Here is a 19,294-nt window from a genome sequence, read left to right as displayed (position 1 = left end):
CGGGGTTCAGCTTTTTTATTGTTTCAACTGTGGACTGTGCCTTTAAAAAACCCAACAACCAATCGATACCAACGTCAATACAAATACAGAATGAAAGAAAACATACATTACAATCAGTGTAAAAGGTCTGCTAGAAGTGGCCTTAGCTTGTTACACACTGACACTAGTCAATGTTAAGCTGGTCTTCCAGTAGTCATCTCAGCCACAGACAGACTATTGTCTTTACACTGTGACTTCTCACCACAGATATTTATATTTTCATGAGGAGCACGTTGCTTCACAAGTGTGTGTGTGTGTGTGTTATGGTTGGAAATGAGTCACCATTACTCAGGTACTAAAAGCGTTCTTGATCTACTAGTGGTGTAGAGTAGTGGTGTAGAGTTCTGATGTAGACTAGTGATGTAGTGTAGACTAGCGGTGTAGTGTAGACTAGTGGTGTAGTGTAGACTAGTGGTGTAGTGTAGACTAGTGGTGTAGAGGTGTAGAGTTGTGATGTAGACTAGCGGTGTAGTGTAGACTAGCGGTGTAGTGTAGACTAGCGGTGTAGTGTAGACTAGTGGTGTAGTGTAGACTAGTGGTGTAGAGGTGTAGAGTTGTGATGTAGACTAGCGGTGTAGTGTAGACTAGCGGTGTAGTGTAGACTAGCGGTGTAGTGTAGACTAGTGGTGTAGTGTAGACTAGTGGTGTAGTGTAGACTAGTGGTGTAGTGTAGACTAGTGGTGTAGAGTAGTGGTGTATTGGTATGGATCACTTTGTGGCAGCAGTATCTGTGGGCCGGGGCTAGTTGTGGATGTGGATCACTTTGTGGCAGGTGTCTCATCTTGGTCTGTTCACATGTGTTTGTGGATGTGGATCACTCTCTTGCAGTTGGGGCAGTGGTGTTCTACGTCCTTACAGGAGTCAACACAGAACGGAATCAAACAGCATGGCCAGCACCTAGAGAAGGAGAGCGACAAAGAGACAGAGAGAGAGAGATAAAGACAGAGACAGAGAGGTGGGGTAGAGAGAGAGAGAGAAGGGATTCAGTGTGTGTATCCATCTCTACTGTGAATTCAATGTTGCATGTGGACCAATACCCCCTGCCACGTCTGGATGACATCTTTGCTGTTTATGAGAGAGAGAAAAAAAATAATGTTTGCCACGTGTACCAACTTACATAAAGATGCCGAGGACTCCACAGAGGACCCAGGTGCGCAGTCCAGGGGTGTGTGTGGTCTCTGTCAGAACCGGGACCTGACAGTGGGGACACGTCATCTGGCCGGGTACGTCTCTAGGCAGCAGCTGCTGCATCACCACCACCTGGGTTACTGCAGAGGGAGGAGAATACTGGTTAGAACCAGATAGAACAGGACAGAACCACCACCTGGGTTACTGCAGAGGGAAGAGAATACTGGTTAGAACAGGACAGAACCACCACCTGGGTTACTGCAGAAGGAAGAGAATACTGGTTAAAACCAGATAAAACTGGATAGAACTTCATAGAATTGGATAGAACTGGACAAGACTAGAAAGAATCACCACCACCCAGGTTACTGTAGGGAGAGGGAAATACTGGTCAGAACCAGATAGAATTGGATAGTCTGGATAGAACTGGACAGAACCGGACAATACACAATATAACAGAACAGAACTGGATACAACCAATTAGGCCCCCCCAAAATTGTGTTCTTTGTTCTATATTTCACCCCCCCACAGAGGGTAGAGGATTAGAAGGGTTGCTAAGGATGGGTGTTGCTATGGCCAGGACGTCCAGCCAATACCTTGTGTGTGTACAACTTGGTTCTCTTTTCACGGGGTAGGAGTAGGGGTACCCGATTGAGGTAGTTTTGGTCACACAGTTAGGAGTTTTCTTCAGTGTGTGTGTGACTCACCACTGGGGGCGTTTGTAGGTTGTGCCATGCCCGTGCCGTATTGGGGAGGTGGTGGGTACATGCCGGGTTGGGGAGGTGGTGGGTACATGCCGGGTTGGGGACCTGATAAATAAGGGATAAATAAATACATCAATACACTGTGTCATTTATCACAAACCCAGGGATACAGAGTGGTTGGCCAGCATTATGGGAACACAAACCCAGGGATACAGAGTGGTTGGCCAGCGTTATGGGAACACAAACCCAGAGATACAGAGTGGTTGGTCAGCATTATGGGAACACAAACCCAGGGATACAGAGTGGTTGGCCAGCATTATAGGAACACAAACCCAGGGATACAGAGTGGTTGGCCAGCATTATGGGACCACAAACCCAGAGATACAGAGTGGTTGGTCAGCATTATGGGAACACAAACCCAGGGATACAGAGTGGTTGGCCAGCATTACAGGAACACAAACCCAGGGATACAGAGTGGTTGGCCAGCATTATGGGACCACAATCCCAGGGATACAGAGTGGTTGGCTGGCATTATGCGAACACAAACCCAGGGATACAGAGTGGTTGGCCAGCCCTTAACAATGATGTTCATGACATCTATGGCTATCATAACAGACACTTCCAAAACGCTTAATGAAAACACTTTGAAGGGAGTTGCTGTCCAGGAACATTTTTAATATACATAATACATAAAGAATAAGGTCTGGTTTCTTGAACACAGATGAAACCTAGTCCTGGTCTGAAAAGCTCTTCAAAGGGTTCTCCTATGGGGACAGTCGTAGGACCCTTTCAAGTTCTAGACATCACCTTATTTTCTAGGAGTGTAAGCTTAAACTGTCCCTAAGAGTATCAGTGTAGATCTGATCTCTTACCTCCCTGGAAGCCAGGCTGAGGGGGGTAGGCTGTTCCCCCGCCACTTCCCTGGTAGCCAGGCTGAGGGGGGTAGGCTGTTCCCCCTCCACTTCCCTGGTAGCCCGCTGGGAGGCCGGGGTAGGGGGGAGCAGACACGTCCTGCGGGGGTCCATACTGGCTCTTCTCCATACTGTCTGGGGTGAAGAGAGAGAGAGAGAGGAAGACAGTGAGCACCTTATGAAAATATCACATTGAGAAAACATATGTCTCTGCCCCCACCTTCTCTCCCCCCTGTCTTCACACACACACACACACACACACACACACACACACACACACACACACACACACACACACACACACACACACACACACACACACACACACACACACACTTCTTGTTCAAGCTGTTGCTTATAACAATGACACACACCCATGTATTCAACCGGGCAGGTTTGGTGACATTTCATGGGACAAAGACTTGGCCTGTAGACTCTGAGTAGTACAAGCCAAAAACAACACCACCACTAATGAATGCCACACACCCACTAAATCTATCAGAATAACTCTAACCCTGGTCTATGTTACTGGTGAATGATCAACAGTTAGAGTCAGTTAGAAAACGTTTAAGTGTCAATCCACAATGACACATCAATTGACAATACAAAATACAGAGGCAGCCCTTTCCTGCAGTCAATGTCCAGAAGTGCCCTCTGTGACCTCATGGCCCTTTCCTGCAGTCAATGTCCAGAAGCGCCCTCTGTGACCTCATGGCCCTTTCCTGCAGTCAATGTCCAGAAGTGCCCTCTGTGACCTCATGGCCCTTTCCTGCAGTCAATGTCCAGAAGCGCCCTCTGTGACCTCATGGCCCTTTCCTGCAGTCAATGTCCAGAAGTGCCCTCTGTGACCTCATGGCCCTTTCCTGCAGTCAATGTTCAGAAGTGCCCTCTGTGACCTCATGGGTGGAATGTTATTCATGACGAAAATCCAGTGTTTCTATGTCAAACTGTTTTGTTATATTTCAGTCTTCTGTGATGTATATAAAGTGTAATATTGGGATGCAAACTCAAAACTGAATACATTTCAACTCTATACCTGACATGGTACAGGTGTCTTCTTTTTTTAAGACCATAACCATGTGTGTGAGGTGTATACTTTGGTTTCAAAGTAGATTTGTTAAAGACTACCAAAAATCACTCACTGCAGTAAAAGGTTCCAAGCCATATTATGGACCCCTCAGATAGTTTTTAGACACTAGTCAGTCATAGGCAAACACAGTGCAGTATGTCATCTGGAATCAGCTATATACACAGTACAGTATGTAATGTGGAATCAGCTATAATACACAGTGCAGTATGTCATCTGTAATCAGCTATAATACACAGTGCAGTATGTCATGTGGAATCAGCTGTAATACACAGTGCAGTATGTCATGTGGAATCAGCTATAATACACAGTGCAGTATGTCATCTGGAATCAGCTATAATACACAGTACAGTATGTCATGTGGAATCAGCTATAATACACAGTACAGTATGTCATGTGGAATCAGCTGTAATACACAGTGCAGTATGTCATGTGGAATCAGCTGTATTACACAGTGCAGTATGTCATCTGGAATCAGCTATAATACACAGTACAGTATGTCATCTGGAATCAGCTATAATACACAGTGCAGTATGTCATGTGGAATCAGCTATAATACACAGTACAGTATGTCATGTGGAATCAGCTATAATACACAGTACAGTATGTCATGTGGAATCAGCTATAATACACAGTACAGCATGTCATCTGGAATCAGCTATAATACACAGTACAGTATGTCATCTGGAATCAGCTATAATACACAGTGCAGTATGTCATCTGGAATCAGCTATAATACACAGTGCAGTATGTCATCTGGAATCAGCTATAATACACAGTGCAGTATGTCATGTGGAATCAGCTATAATACACAGTGCAGTATGTCATGTGGAATCAGCTATAATACACAGTGCAGTATGTCATGTGGAATCAGCTATATTACACAGTGCAGTATGTCATGTGGAATCAGCTATAATACACAGTACAGTATGTCATGTGGAATCAGCTGTAATACATAGTATAGTATGTCATCTGGAATCAGCTATAATACATAGTATAGTATGTCATCTGTAATCAGCTATAATACACAGTACAGTATGTAATCTGTAATCAGCTATAATACACAGTGCAGTATGTCATCTGTAATCAGCTATAATACACAGTACAGTATGTCATGTGGAATCAGCTATAATACACAGTGCAGTATGTCATCTGGAATCAGCTATAATACACAGTGCAGTATGTCATGTGGAATCAGCTATAATACACAGTGCAGTATGTCATCTGGAATCAGCTATAATACACAGTGCAGTATGTCATCTGGAATCAGCTATAATACACAGTGCAGTATGTCATCTGGAATCAGCTATAATACACAGTACAGTATGTCATCTGGAATCAGCTGTAATACATCACATGATCTAAACATAATTGAACTATGTGGTCTCCATTAGGAAACAGGTCTTCTGATCCCAATGGGACTTCCTGGTTCAATTAAGGTTCAATAAATAAATACAAATTCTAACTTCATGATTCAGTCTAACCTCAGGCTCATCAATAACCTTTACTTACAGTAACCAGGTCAGTCGTTAAAAACAAAGTATTATAAGGAAATGCATAGATTATACTACTGCGCTATACATACAGTGCATTCAGAAAGTATTCAGACCCCTTGACTTTTTCTACATTTATTTAAGTTACAGCCTTATTTTAAAATGGATTAAATAAATTTAAATCCTCCAAAATCTACACACAATACAACATAATGACATCACAATACCCCATAATGACAAAGCAAAAACAGGTTCGTAAAAATGTTTGCAAATGTTAAAAAACAAAAAAACAGAAATACCTCATTTACATAAGTATTCAGAGCCTTTGCTATGAAATGTACTCTAAATTGAGCTCAGGTGCATCCTGTTTCCATTGATCATCCTTGAGATGTTTCTACAACTTGATTGGAGTCCACCTGTGGTAAATTCAATTGATTGGACATGATTTGGAAAGGCACACACCTGTCTAAATAAGGTTTCACAGTTGACAGTGCATGTCAGAGCAAAAACCAAGCCATGAGGTCGAAGGAATTGTCCGTAGAGCTCCGAGACAGGATTGTGTCGAGGCACAGATCTGGGGAAGGGTACCAAAAGAATGTGCAGCATTGAAGGTCACCAAGAACACAGTGGCCTCCATCATTCTTAAATGAAAGAAGATTGGAACCACCAAGACTCTACCTAGAGCTGGCCACCCGGCCAAACTGAGCAATCGGGGGAGAAGGACCATGGTCAGGGAGGTGACTGATGGTCACTCTGACAGAGCTCTAGTCCCAAAGCGCAGCAGTCCCTTCCAGCTGCAGTCAGAGCAGGAGATGTTCACCCCTCCACGTCCAGACTGCAAATGAATCACGCATGCGGGAAGCCGCCGCTGGCTGATCCCGTCCTGGCTTACATTCAGGGCAGGATGTACATGTAAAATGTTCTTTGTCTAAAATAAATCACTGCACAAAAATAAAATAAAAAAACAAAAATATATATATATATATATTTTTAAATAACTCCGCCAGAGTGTCTCTTTTGGGTCACTTTTGCTGGTCCCAAGCCCGGATAAAGGAGGAGGGTTGAAATTGTGACATTAAAAAAAACAAGAATCGACAGAAGAAAGTTCATTTGTAGTTCTAAACATATTTAGGGTGTTTTTTACTCACTTTTTGTCCCTCCCACGACATTATTCCTCTCTCCTACGGCGTCCATCACAATTACATGCACAAGGCCAATTATGCAAATTAGGTGATGGCGTCATTTAGCGACTTTTAGGACAGCCAATAGCTACTTTCCTTACTGAGGATTTGGCAACACTGTTTGAACTTACTGTCTTTACAGAATCAGCGGTCGTGAGTAGATGAGCTTGTTCTGAGATCAAAGCGAGAGCTGCATGTAGCCACATCTGTTCATATCCTCTGCTAGTTAGTGAGTTATTAGCCCAGTTATAGATACGTTTGAGTCAGCAATGGGGGAGTGGTTGCTTCCTACAAGAGCACAACACGTGTGCATTTCTAGACATCTTTGAAAAGGGAGTCAGTTAACTTCTTATGGCTGCAGGAGTAGCTTGGATGAAAGGTGCCCATTTCAAATGGCCTGAGTCAGTTAAAGAGCGTTTTTGTCTTAAAGGGGCAGTGTTGTATTTTGTTGTATTTGTCAGATTTTCTGTAATAATGGTATGGGAATAAAATGGTTTCTTGCATCAAATGACTCAACAACATTTTCAGTCACCTCCTTGTCTGAAGGACAAGTGGATAAACAGGTTAATGTTAAGCCCTGAATGTTTTTTTCAAACGTCTCATAGAATGTACGCCTATATTGAACACCACACATTGGCTGCTACTGTTGTCTGAATGAGAGAACAGCTATTTCCATGTTAAAATGTTATGGGATGCATTTTCTCCATTGTTTTTGATGGTAGACCAAACTGGTAGGTCTACATTATGACCAAATAGTAGTCTACTTGATCACTGTTAAAACCAGGGGAGCAACTTTGGTTTTATAAGTGGGGGGACATAATTGTATTATTTTTATCCACTCGGATAAACACTCCAAACAACCTACCTGACCGCTCGGAGGCGTCCGCATGGTCCTAAAGCACACCGCAGTACCGTAGTACACTACCGTATGGGCCCTGGTCAACAGTAGTACGCTACCCTATGGGCCCTGGTCAACAGTAGTATTCTACCGTATGGGCCCTGGTCAACAGTAGTATTCTACCGTATGGGCCCTGGTCAACAGTAGTACACTACCCTATGGGCCCTGGTCAACAGTGGGTTAATTAGAATTAAAGACACCCAATTCCGGAAGTGTTTTGAATTTTAAATACAAAATGTTACAACTTTTTAAATAAATAGCTTCTCTTCCATTTATTGAGAAGTCATTGAATATAGATTGTTTCAGATTATCTCCTGAACTGACTGACCTCAATTCGAATTGACCCCAAACCTGACCTTTACTATACCCATTTACCATGGGCAGGAACCATATCTGATGTGTGAAGTACTGTTTTCCCCTCTGTCTGTGTGTACACATCTAACAGCGCTGGCTGTGTACACATCTAACAGCGCTGTCAAACATTAGGCACCAAGACAGAGTTAGAAGAAGGTAGGGTGACTGGTGCTGTTTTCTTTAAACCAATTTAAAAAACACCCCTCTTCTAACAAGTCTTTTCCTTCTCACATAGCAACACACACAAAACAAACACAGATATTCCTAGTCCTACACACAACTCTTTCATATTTTATTATATTCTGCAAAGAACCACTCTGAAACCCCCCAACACTGCCCCTTACCTTTTTGGAGTCCTGGAGGAAACGAGGTACTGTGAACTGGAGCCCTGGAGGAGACGAGGTACTGTGAACAGGAGCCCTGGAGGAGACGAGGTACTGTGGACTGGAGTCCTGGAGGAGACGAGGTACTGTGGACTGGAGTCCTGGAGGAGACGAGGTACTGTGGACTGTGTGGAGCTAAAGATCAGAGCTACTCCCTCGAGACCGTGAGAAAGTGAACCAGGTAGGAAAGAGAGCGAGAACGAGCGCATACACAGTGGGGAGGTGTGAGCCAGATGAGGTAAAAACATATTCCACCAGAGGGCATTTCCCAAATGACATTGAGCCCTGGTCAAAATAAGTGCACTACCGTATCTGGGGAACAGGGTGTCATTTGGGACGCAGCCCTGAAGACAGTGATTCCCATCAATAGACCAGAGACCTCAGACTCACTAAAGGGTTCAAATTAAGTAGTGGAGGGGTGTGAATATGGTGTGTGTGTGTGTGTGTCTGTGTGTGTGAGAGAGAGAGAGAGATGAGGGAAAGAAGGGGGAGCTTAACACAGAAATAGTGGCTGTGGTGAGTCACAGTGTTAAACGTTAATGTGTTATTGTTCTCGATTAACAACATTGCTGTGGATGGAAAATATGCTTGTTGGTGAGATGAGTCATCTTCAGTTATATTAGAACATAATGCAGACTAGATATAACTTAACTAACATTGGTCCATTGGTGTTTGGAAAAAGGGTAATTAGAACACCTAACACAGGCCAATTTTCATGTGAATACATTTTAGAAAAGTGTGTGTGTTCATCCATCCACCATTTGTTGTTACCTGAGAATGTATACTGAACAAAAATATAAACGTAACATGCAACAATTTCAACAGTTTTACTGAGTTACAGTAAATCAGTCAATTTAAATAAATTCATTAGGCTCTAATCTATGGATTTCATATGACTGGCCAGGGGCGCAGCCATACGTGGTCCTGGAAGAGCATAGGCCCACCCACTTGGGAGCCAGGCCCAACCAATCAGAATGATTTGTTTCCCCACAAAAGGGCTTTATTACAGACAGAAATAGTCCTCAGTTTCATCAGCTGTCTGGGTGGCTGGTCTCAGACGATCCCGCAGGTGAAGAACCCGGATGTGGAGGTCCTGGACTGGCGTGGTTATTCAACATTCTGCCATATTCTCTAAAACAACGTTGGAGGTGGCTTATGGTAGAGAAATGAACATTACATTCTCTGGCAACAGCTCTGGTGAACATTCCTGCAGTCAGTGTGCCAATTGCATGCTCCCTCAAGACATCTTTGGCATTGCACACTTTTAGAGTGGCCTCCCGCTCACATACACTTGTATCCCTCCTCCGGCTTGGCTACCGCGGGGTACCGTTCAGAGGAATGGCATCCCGGAGGAAAGGCACTTCAAGCCTTTCTCTACCCTTCACCAGGTGGTTACAGACCGAAACAACGCAGAGAGGATTCACCATGAGTCCAAAACACTGGATACGGAGACCGAGGCTGGGGCTCTGCACACCCAAGCTGAGGGGACGCGGCACCTGGGCGAGAGACTGCAGAATATCCACTTTTGGAAGTCAGAGCTGCAGCGGCACATGGAACAGCTGGTGGCAGAGACAGACCTCCTCCTGGGGCAGAAGAGGAGGCTGTTGAAGGCGCTGGACGCCACCGAGATCCCGTTCGCCATCGCCACGGATAACCTAACCTGTCGGTAACAGTGACCGCGTAGAAGAGGAGCTGCTGATGATACAAATAAAACAAATGTTTTGTCTTTGCTCTAGTTCACCTAAATACTTGTATCATTACTAAATGTTGCCTCGACGTTATTTCACTAGAAACCAATCTGAAAATAACGTGATGGTTGTGTTTGTGGGCCACAGGAAGTTGAGCTGATCAGGAGCATCCAGGCTCTGTTGAAGAGAACGCTGAGTCAGGCTGTCAATCAAATCAAGTGAGTGTCACAATTAAACAATAAGGGTTTTTATTTATCAAAACTTGGATGATACAAATTATGACAAGGAAATAAACCAAAGTGCTTTAAAATATACCAAGGGCTAAATTACTTGAAAAACGGACTGTCCTATAAAGTATTAACTTAAAAATAACTAAGCTATAACGTGCAGCAACAGAACGTACATAAACCAAAAATCAACTCACTGATGGGACGTTCCACGGAGACTATAAGGGGAGCTCCAAGGCAAGTCTGCTAACCATCAAGTTTTACATTTCTACAATAATGATAACGTTAAATACAAGCATTATTTTAACAATAACATTACACAATATAAATGTACTACTGTACTTCGCTGTTTTAAACTCGTCAAAGGGAAAAAATTATTCCCCTGGGATGAACAGAGGGTGGGCATTTCCCAACGCCCTTCCGGAACCGTATTTTAACCCTGGGATTCAGGTCGGACCTCCTTTATCAGAACACCGCGGCATCCATCACTGCTGAGGAATAGACGTAAACAAGACATTACTTTGAACTGTGACTATTTACTTGAGAATGATACTGGTTAAATTATACCAATGACTGTTACCACGTAAACTATGAAGCGTTCACGCAACATAGAAAACAATGATAGCAAATGTCAAACTGTATTTCTGCAATACAGTTAAGTTACGATATAAACAAAAGCTGTGTGTCGCATCGTCATTTATATTATGTGTACAGTGCAAAGTGAGTGATAACGTGCATAAAATTAAAATAATATTTGTTATGGCCTGTACACTACGGCGTGGCTCGCTTGTGGGCATGCTGGCAGCAGCAGTTCGGTTGTGCAACAATAATTCAACATATTAAGTTTGTATGACGATCTGGTTATTAAATGGGTAAATAGTTTACAGACAGTTAAATAGTAGTGTGCTCTAAACCGCTCTGGTGACGAACGTTGTCGCCCTGTTTCCAATCGTCCACATTGCTGCTGGGAGAAGCTATTCAAGTAAGTATATACAATTTGTGAAAAAGACTATACCCGTGTTCGAATACCCATAACATACTGTATACTACATATTAAATGAGTGTATATACTATTCGTTAATTTTAGGAAACTGTAAACGAACGGTATCCTTCCAATTCGTTAGTTGATGCTGTTACTATGCAGCTTCTTGCTAGCTTGTTAGTAAAACAAATGACAAGACATTTTACAACTTCATTAAAACAATGTCCATTATGAAAGCTCAACGACTATACCGCTAAGCTAAGAATTACGTGAATAATTAAGTCAATAGGTTGCGTATGTAAATTCACTCTACTCCGATTTCAGAGCAGTCTCGTCTGTGTGCCACAGCGAAGAATAACTGACGAATCTACGAACGCCTAACACCCATACAATATGGCGGGTGAACATCAGTAAACATCGACAGAAAGGCGTAATTAAATTGTTGCCAGCAGCACAGTTCGCCACCAACGCCCTGGACAACATGAAAACAACCTAACCAGTTCTGCTAGGGCGAGTAAAATTAAGTAACGTTACCGAGCCAGTTAGCTCGACTGCCATTGTGAGCGTCCAGTGTGCGTTCTGAACGCTTCAAGATCTAAACGCAATTTACGAACACAGTTGGGTAGATAGCATATAAGTTGGTTAATATACTGGCAAGTTCGATGTATTAGTAGCCAACTAACGGGTAACTTAACTAGCTAACGTAACGGCACATAGTGCTATATTGATATGCTATGCGGTTCGTAAGGATAGCGTAGGGCTTACGTGCGGTTGAATGTGGGCCGAGATATCCAGAGGCACCACCGTTTGTCAGATTTGTAATTAAGATAAACTTGAATGGTGTGGTTGATACACGAGCAGTGTCTGCACTGGCCAAGTGGCAGAATTCCTACAGCATCCGTGTAGTCCTGCAGGAGCTCAGACGACTCATGGTGTGCAAGGAGAACATGACGCTCCCTCAGCCACCAGAGGGCCAGATCTACACCAACTGAGCCCACGCTACTACTCTCCTTTTCCATCTTTTGTTTGCGTTTATCCTTTCATCCCATCCACCACCTCCCTCCTTATTTTCATGAATTCGCCAGCCAACACTCTAGCGCACACACACATAGGGACGTACGTGTGGCCGAACACACGAATGCAGACACCCACAACCATGCAATCACTTCTACATGCGCCATTCCCTGGCCCCTCCCCTTTCCATCACTGGAGCTCTGGTTGGACTAGAGAAGACTTGGTAGGCGGGGTCATCGGTCCAGATCTGATCATTCGAATACTGTACAAGTTACTAATCTTTTTCTATTATTTGTTATAAATGCAGATTGTACAATAATATAAATAATCTTATTGAGTGTAAAAAAAAAAAAAAAGTAAGGATAGCGTAGCTAACAAATCGTCTGGCAACATAATGTGTAACTTATTTGAAAAGTAATTACTTTATTATATTGCTCGACATTTCCTTAACATTTGTCATAATTAGTTAAAGCAATGAATTCGTATCTTTTCTCGTCGGACTTCGCCAGCATATTTTCGCCATTTTCTTCAAATCTGAAAACGTTGAAGCCCATTTTCGAAAGAACTGCATTATGGGCCATAAAAGCACGGAAATGTTGTCCACTGCTTGTATACTTTGTATTTTCGGTAATGAAGTACGAAATGCGGGAACTTTTGGTAAACTAACTATACCCATACTATGAACAATAAGCATACTACAGTCAATTTACTTCACAAATAGTATTGTAATGACTCTGGGTTACAGTATGGTTAGTATAAGTATTTGAACATAGTTTATGTATTATTAGCTAACTAGCTACAGTGCAAGTTAACTCAAATGAGCTGCTAACGTAGCTAGCTATTTAGCCAACTTTACAGACTGTATAGCTAGCTAACTGAATTAAATATCACCAGTTACCTAACTTCATAATGGCTATCTTGATGTAATTGTAAAACAAACTCCAAATGCATTTGTAGGTAGCTAGCTAACAGCCATGGAAGAGAGTGAAAGGAAAGCTGCTCCAACTGTTAAAGAAGGCAGAGTAGGCTATTCTGGTTGGGCAGGTACTGTTGTGTAGTTCCACTCCATAGTAAGAAGTGAGGACGGAGATAATAGTAACATAATATTCAGTGCGGTCTAATTTTAGTATAATGAAGTCTGTTTTCTGTCCTCAGATACAGAGCTGTGAAAACCCTGTCTGCAGATGAAGAGCAATGGTTCCCAGTCCTGTTCCTGGGGTCTCAAAGGGGTGCACATTTTTATTTTTGCCTTAGTGTTACCCAGCTGATTCAAATGATCAAGTCATCATCAAGCTTCAAGTGGTATTTATGTATTCATTTGTGACATCATTGTAAGCCTGCCCCACACACACACACACACACACACACACACACACACACACACACACACACACACACACACACACACACACACACACTATACATTTATTAAACATAAGAATGAGTGTGAGTTTTTCACAACCTGGCTCATGGGAATTGACAGAGCTCTTATAGGACAAGGGCACAAAATAATATAATAAAATTCAATAAATTTGCTATTTATTTAACCATCTTACATATAAAACCTTTTGTTAATCGATAATGGTTAAAAAAAAAAAAAATGTGTTATTGAAATGTGAATCACATTTTTGTTTGGGAATACCTGCTGTAGGTTATATCAGCTGTGTCGGTGAACCCCTCCCGCATCTGAACTGGCTACATAGAGGGTACAGCATGATCAGAGGTGAGAGGTCACTTGGTTGGGTCAACAGGAAGTATTATCAAAGAGATGCTTTACATTGAAATACAGATAGAGATGTAGTAGTCCCAGAGTTTAGAATTTCACATCCTGATTATTATGACTGACAGTGATGGCATGATTAAGCCTTGTTTTTTTTGTTTTTTCTGTCTCTCGTCTGCTGGTATGTTTTGATGTGAGAGAGGATGCCAACCCCCAGTTCCATCATCGCCACCTCACCCGCTGTTAAGATAACCTTCAGGCCAACTTGGGGCCCAAGGCTGGTTAGGAGACACGTATGTAATTAAGTGTAGTAGCACTGTAATCTTTCCCTGCTCCTCTGTTCTTACCTCTTTCCCTTTGTCTTTTACACTCACACCTCTCTCCCCACATTTCTTCCTCTGTTATTATAATTTGTACCAGCTATGCATTGAAGTACAGATTGTACTAATATTTTAAAATAATATTAGAATTATAATATTTATAACACTTGGATAATGAACTTCTTTCAATAAAACGTTTCACATTCTCTACTGTTTGAATGAAGTCTCTCATTTGATGAAATACCACACCACACCTGTCCTCAGTTCAGTGAAGGAAATTAGATAGATGAACCTATTTACATGATGCAAAGGAAGTGTGAACATTATATATGAATTACAAATCAGCCTTTTAACTAGTTTAATCATGTTTCTAGTCTATTGCATTGTTAATGTGTAACCAATCATTGATGTCCCAATACCAGGATTGGTAAACACTGTTGAAGTGTATAATTGTAATACATACATGCAGACACAGCATCATTCAAAGAATGCCGTTTGATATGACTGGAAAATAATGTCTCAGACATTCATACCTGAACCGCAGCTTTATTTGCCAAGGTAGAGTACATGATCAGTGAATATATTCAATGTACAGGCTACAATGTGGGGATACCATGCTTGGTAATAACTTGCATCCTTGGCACAAAGTTATATTATATTCTACTCAATCCATAGGCTTCATTGATGCCAGTCAGACTGTTTTGAAGTTGATACAACCGGCTATGATAGCTGAGGTTCATAGCTAGGTTCTAAACTAATATGTATACCAAACGTTTGGGTCCATACACAGATCGGCTACACATCATAGGCATACAGGTATTTTTATCCTCCACTACACAATAAACAAGAAAATAGTTTGCTAGTTACGTTATCAACAAGGCAAGCTTACAAAATTGTACATTCAATTTGCAGTAAATGCTTTACCTAGCTAGATTATTTAGATCCACTGTTTCACAAGACGACAGCCTGGTTTGCTGGTTGTTTCAGGAGTCCCTAAAACAAACAACACGAATTACAATTTCATACTCATGTCACAACACCCATAAAGCTAGCCAGCTGGCTACTGTTAGCTAGTCCGCTAGTTTGCTAAATCGCGATTTTCGCAAATTAACTTTATGACAAAAAAATATGCATAATCGTTTGTCTCTACTTTAACTAACATATTCCTGACGACTGTAATTTTTTTTGCATGATCCGTTATGACGTTATAATCCCTTACATTTGCTTCCATCCTAGTATTTCTGTCAGGCATCTTTGCAGCAGCTGAGCCGGGTTGCAGCCTATTCATTAGGTACCAAACACAGGAAAATGGACTACCTGAGGTTGTCCAATAAGAAACGCTCGTTTTCGTTTTCCAGTGGAAATTGTTTGCCTACGTTTTGCTCATGTATGCACTAATGAATAATGATCCTGCTATGGTAACAATGTCCTTTTTTTTGTCCTATGGCGCCCCCTACTGTCTGTAATACGTAGCTACTCACCCACAAAGCATGCAAAGGAAAAACCAAGGAGGCCGAGATGCAAAACGTGCCAGTGAAAAGTGCTAACAGGTGATAAACAGCACTGATGTTTAGGCATAGAAGCCCAAACGTATTCTCCTTTTTTATTCATCACATTTGATCACTTTGCATCAAGGCTGACGCACAGTACCACCCCAACTCAGACAACCTACAGGACCAGTGAGTATCTGTATTATACACACAGTACCACCCCAACTCAGACAACCTACAGGACCAGTGAGTAGCTGTATAATACATACAGTACCACCCCAACTCAGACACCCTACAGGACCAGTGAGTAGCTATATAATACACACAGTACCACCCCAACTCAGATAACCTACAGGACCAGTGAGTAGCTATATAATACACACAGTACCACCCCAACTCAGACACCCTACAGGACCAGTGAGTAGCTGTATAATACACACAGTACCACCCCAACTCAGACAACCTACAGGACCAGTGAGTAGCTGTATAATACACACAGTACCACCCCAACTCAGACACCCTACAGGACCAGTGAGTAGCTGTATAATACACACAGTACCACCCCAACTCAGACACCCTACAGGACCAGTGAGTAGCTGTATAATACACACAGTACCACCCCAACTCAGACAACCTACAGGACCAGTGAGTAGCTGTATAATACACACAGTACCACCCCAACTCAGACACCCTACAGGACCAGTGAGTAGCTGTATAATACACACAGTACCAGCCCAACTCAGACAACCTACAGGACCAGTGAGTATCTGTATTATACACACAGTACCACCCCAACTCAGACAACCTACAGGACCAGTGAGTAGCTGTATTATACACACAGTACCCCCCCAACTCAGACAACCTACAGGACCAGTGAGTAGCTGTATAATACACACAGTACCACCCCAACTCAGACAACCTACAGGACCAGTGAGTAGCTGTATTATACACACAGTACCACCCCAACTCAGATAACCTACAGGACCAGTGAGTAGCTGTATTATACACACAGTACCACCCCAACTCAGACAACCTACAGTACCAGTGAGTAGCTGTATTATACACACAGTACCACCCCAACTCAGATAACCTACAGGACCAGTGAGTAGCTGTATTATACACACAGTACCACCCCAACTCAGACAACCTACAGGACCAGTGAGTAGCTGTATTATACACACAGTACCACCCCAACTCAGACAACCTACAGGACCAGTGAGTAGCTGTATAATATACACAGTACCACCCCAACTCAGACAACCTACAGGACCAGTGAGTATCTGTATAATACACACAGTACCACCCCAACTCAGACACCCTACAGGACCAGTGAGTAGCTGTATAATACACACAGTACCACCCCAACTCAGACACCCTACAGGACCTGTGAGTAGCTGTATAATACACACAGTACCACCCCAACTCAGACACCCTACAGGACCAGTGAGTAGCTGTATAATACACACAGTACCACCCCAACTCAGACACCCTACAGGACCAGTGAGTAGCTGTATTCTGCCCAACCAAGCAAAAAGTCAGTAACTGTTCATTTGGTCAAAAATGTGTTAATGTAATTTTTGCTCCATTAAATTCATGCTTAATCACGTGGACAAGTATCCTGCCTCTATTCTATTGTGTTCTGGTGAAAATTGGGGTTATGTTATTTTGCTTGGTAGGGCAGTATTATACACACACACAAGCACGCACGCACGGATGTATTATACACACAAACACAGACACACACTCTCTCTTTCTTTTTAAATACATATTTTATTGCATGTATGAGTGCATACAATTATTGACAATTAAGTACAAATGTATGCTTTTAAAATGCTTCTTATCTAAACACACACTATATATGCCACAACTGTAACACAATTAATTTGCAATTCTAACAAGCTCCTTGGTATGTGACAATACTTTTATTCAGCTCAGCTTTTTCCTTCAGTTCCTGAAAGTCCTGTTGAAAGTTGTTGAGCTGGGTCTGAGAGCCTTGGACCACGACGGTACCGGTGTGATAAAGATTCACTGTAATAACATCCTTAAAGTGACTGTCATCCACATATGCTTTGACCTGTATGGCATTGTTGATGTCTCTCTCTTTAGTGTTGGGGTAGGCTTGGCACAGGGCACTACGCCAGGCTGTGGGGTGCGCCGTGTAGAAAACATAGTTGGTTTTGACTCTGTTCCTCAGTGCTTTTTTGTAATCCACTATCAGAGTCTCAGGATGTTTCCTCAAGACTTCCCCCTTGTGATGTTTCCAAGCCTCAGAATCCATACCTTCAGGGTATGGGTTTTCAATGGCCTGCACCACACCTAGATGGATGCTGCCTCTAGGCTTTACTCCAGCGCCCTTACGTTTTACCTTCAGTGACCGTGACAGTCCTCGTCCTGTTCTTCCAAAACCCTGGAACATTTCAAATAACGTTGTGAACTTGAAGGTTAAAAAAGATAGTAGGCTTATCTTCAGTATCTCACGTTGTTGTTGTCTATTTAGTCCTGGGCAATCTGGGTAATTTGTCCCTCTGTCCTAATGTTGCCTGTTGAACATCCAAAACATGCAGAGATCAGAATGTTAAAAACAGAAGTACTAACTTAGTCTCAATCTTAAAGTGCATACAGCTCATTACAAGTGCCAACAACTGGGTGACACATAGCCTAGAGGTTAAAAGCACTGGGCCTATAATCTGAAACAATCTGCCGTTCTTCCCTTGAGCAAGGCAGTTAACCCCCAACAACAACTGCTCCCCAGGCGCCGTGGACGTCGATTAAGGAGGCGTTGGGTTGAATGCAGTTGAATGTATTCAGTTGTATCGCCTTTCCCCTTTACTAACCAAGGTTTATTATTATTACTATCGTCCACTACAGAAACTAATACTAACCATGAAAACTAACCAAGACATCATTATCTTACCAGGAATATGATGATTAAAATCGTCAAAAACCGCTGCGACTGGCAGCATGTGATTCCAACAGACGAGGAGTCCTGGAGGAGACGAGGTACTGTGGACTGTGTGGAGCTAAAGATCAGAGCTGCTACTCCCTCGAGACCGTGAGAAAGTGAACCAGGTATGAAAGAGAACGAGAGCATACACAGAGGGGAGGAATGAGGAAGGTGTGAGGCAGATGAGATAACAACGTTATCTTAAGTGGCTGAATAGTGAACACAAGCCTGATGGAAAATAACTACACCCGTTGGTCAATCACTAGTTCCAGTGTTAGTGTGTGTGTGTGTGTGTGTGTGTGTGTGTGTGTGTGTGTGTGTGTGTGTGTGTGTGTGTGTGTGTGTGTGTGTGTTTTGAGGGGAAATAGTTCTCGATAAACAACGTTGTGGTTGGAAAATACGTTTGTTAGTGAGAAGACAGAAAACCTAGTAGCCAGCAGAGAGCATTAACCATGCATGAGCAGCCTATTATCACCATGACTCATCTTCAGTTAGACTATTAGAACATAATGCAGACCAGACAGTCATTTCTTTACTAACATTGGTCCATTGGTGTTTGGAAAAAAGGTCATTAGAACACCTAACACAGGCCTTTTTTCAGGTGAATACATTTTAGAAAGAAATATTTTAAAGTGTATGTGTGTGTTTCTGGAAACAAGGGCCACTATCGTCTCAAAAGTCAAAGTTATTATTGACTTTATTAGAACAATTATTGTTAATCAATTAAAGGGGCA

The 19,294-nt window shown here is 42.5% G+C and overlaps 1 protein-coding gene and 1 long non-coding RNA gene across 3 annotated transcripts; both read right to left on the bottom strand.

Annotated features, from left to right (window-relative positions):
- Positions 1 to 830: 830 nt before the first annotated feature.
- On the bottom strand, positions 831 to 2,909 carry LOC120041898 (lipopolysaccharide-induced tumor necrosis factor-alpha factor homolog). Of its 2 annotated transcripts, XM_038986760.1 has the most exons (4): positions 2,786 to 2,909; positions 1,872 to 1,973; positions 1,157 to 1,307; positions 831 to 936 (listed from the first exon to the last, which is right to left on the bottom strand). In XM_038986760.1, exons 1-4 carry the CDS (start codon positions 2,907 to 2,909, stop codon positions 831 to 833), a joined length of 483 nt encoding a protein of 160 aa, XP_038842688.1. The 2 variants fall into 2 exon arrangements, 1 of the variants encoding a protein (XP_038842688.1); XR_005475981.1 differs by lacking the exons at positions 831 to 936; positions 1,157 to 1,307 and having other exon boundaries at positions 1,935 to 1,973; positions 2,741 to 2,897.
- Positions 2,910 to 10,094: 7,185 nt separating this feature from the next.
- Positions 10,095 to 12,251, bottom strand: LOC120041903. The gene is made up of 2 exons (XR_005475982.1): positions 11,838 to 12,251; positions 10,095 to 10,581 (listed from the first exon to the last, which is right to left on the bottom strand). It is a non-coding gene; the product is annotated as an uncharacterized LOC120041903 (long non-coding RNA).
- Between the last annotated feature and the right edge of the window lie 7,043 nt (positions 12,252 to 19,294).

The sequence above is a fragment of the Salvelinus namaycush genome, unplaced genomic scaffold (genome assembly GCF_016432855.1).
Source record: "Salvelinus namaycush isolate Seneca unplaced genomic scaffold, SaNama_1.0 Scaffold575, whole genome shotgun sequence".
Lineage (NCBI taxonomy): Eukaryota > Metazoa > Chordata > Actinopteri > Salmoniformes > Salmonidae > Salvelinus > Salvelinus namaycush.
Note: the sequence above shows the minus strand (reverse complement) of the source record. Positions and strands in the feature narration are given on the sequence as shown.

Excerpts from the sequence above, each read along its gene's own strand:
- LOC120041898 (XM_038986760.1), bottom strand. The coding sequence starts at position 2,909 with ATGGAGAAGAGCCAGTATGGACCCCCGCAGGACGTGTCTGCTCCCCCC. Across the intron at positions 1,308-1,871 it reads ACCTACAAACGCCCCCAGTG|TAACCCAGGTGGTGGTGATG; the intron begins GTGAGTCACACA and ends CTCCCTCTGCAG. Across the intron at positions 937-1,156 it reads GGAGTCCTCGGCATCTTTAT|GTGCTGGCCATGCTGTTTGA; the intron begins GTAAGTTGGTAC and ends CTCCTTCTCTAG.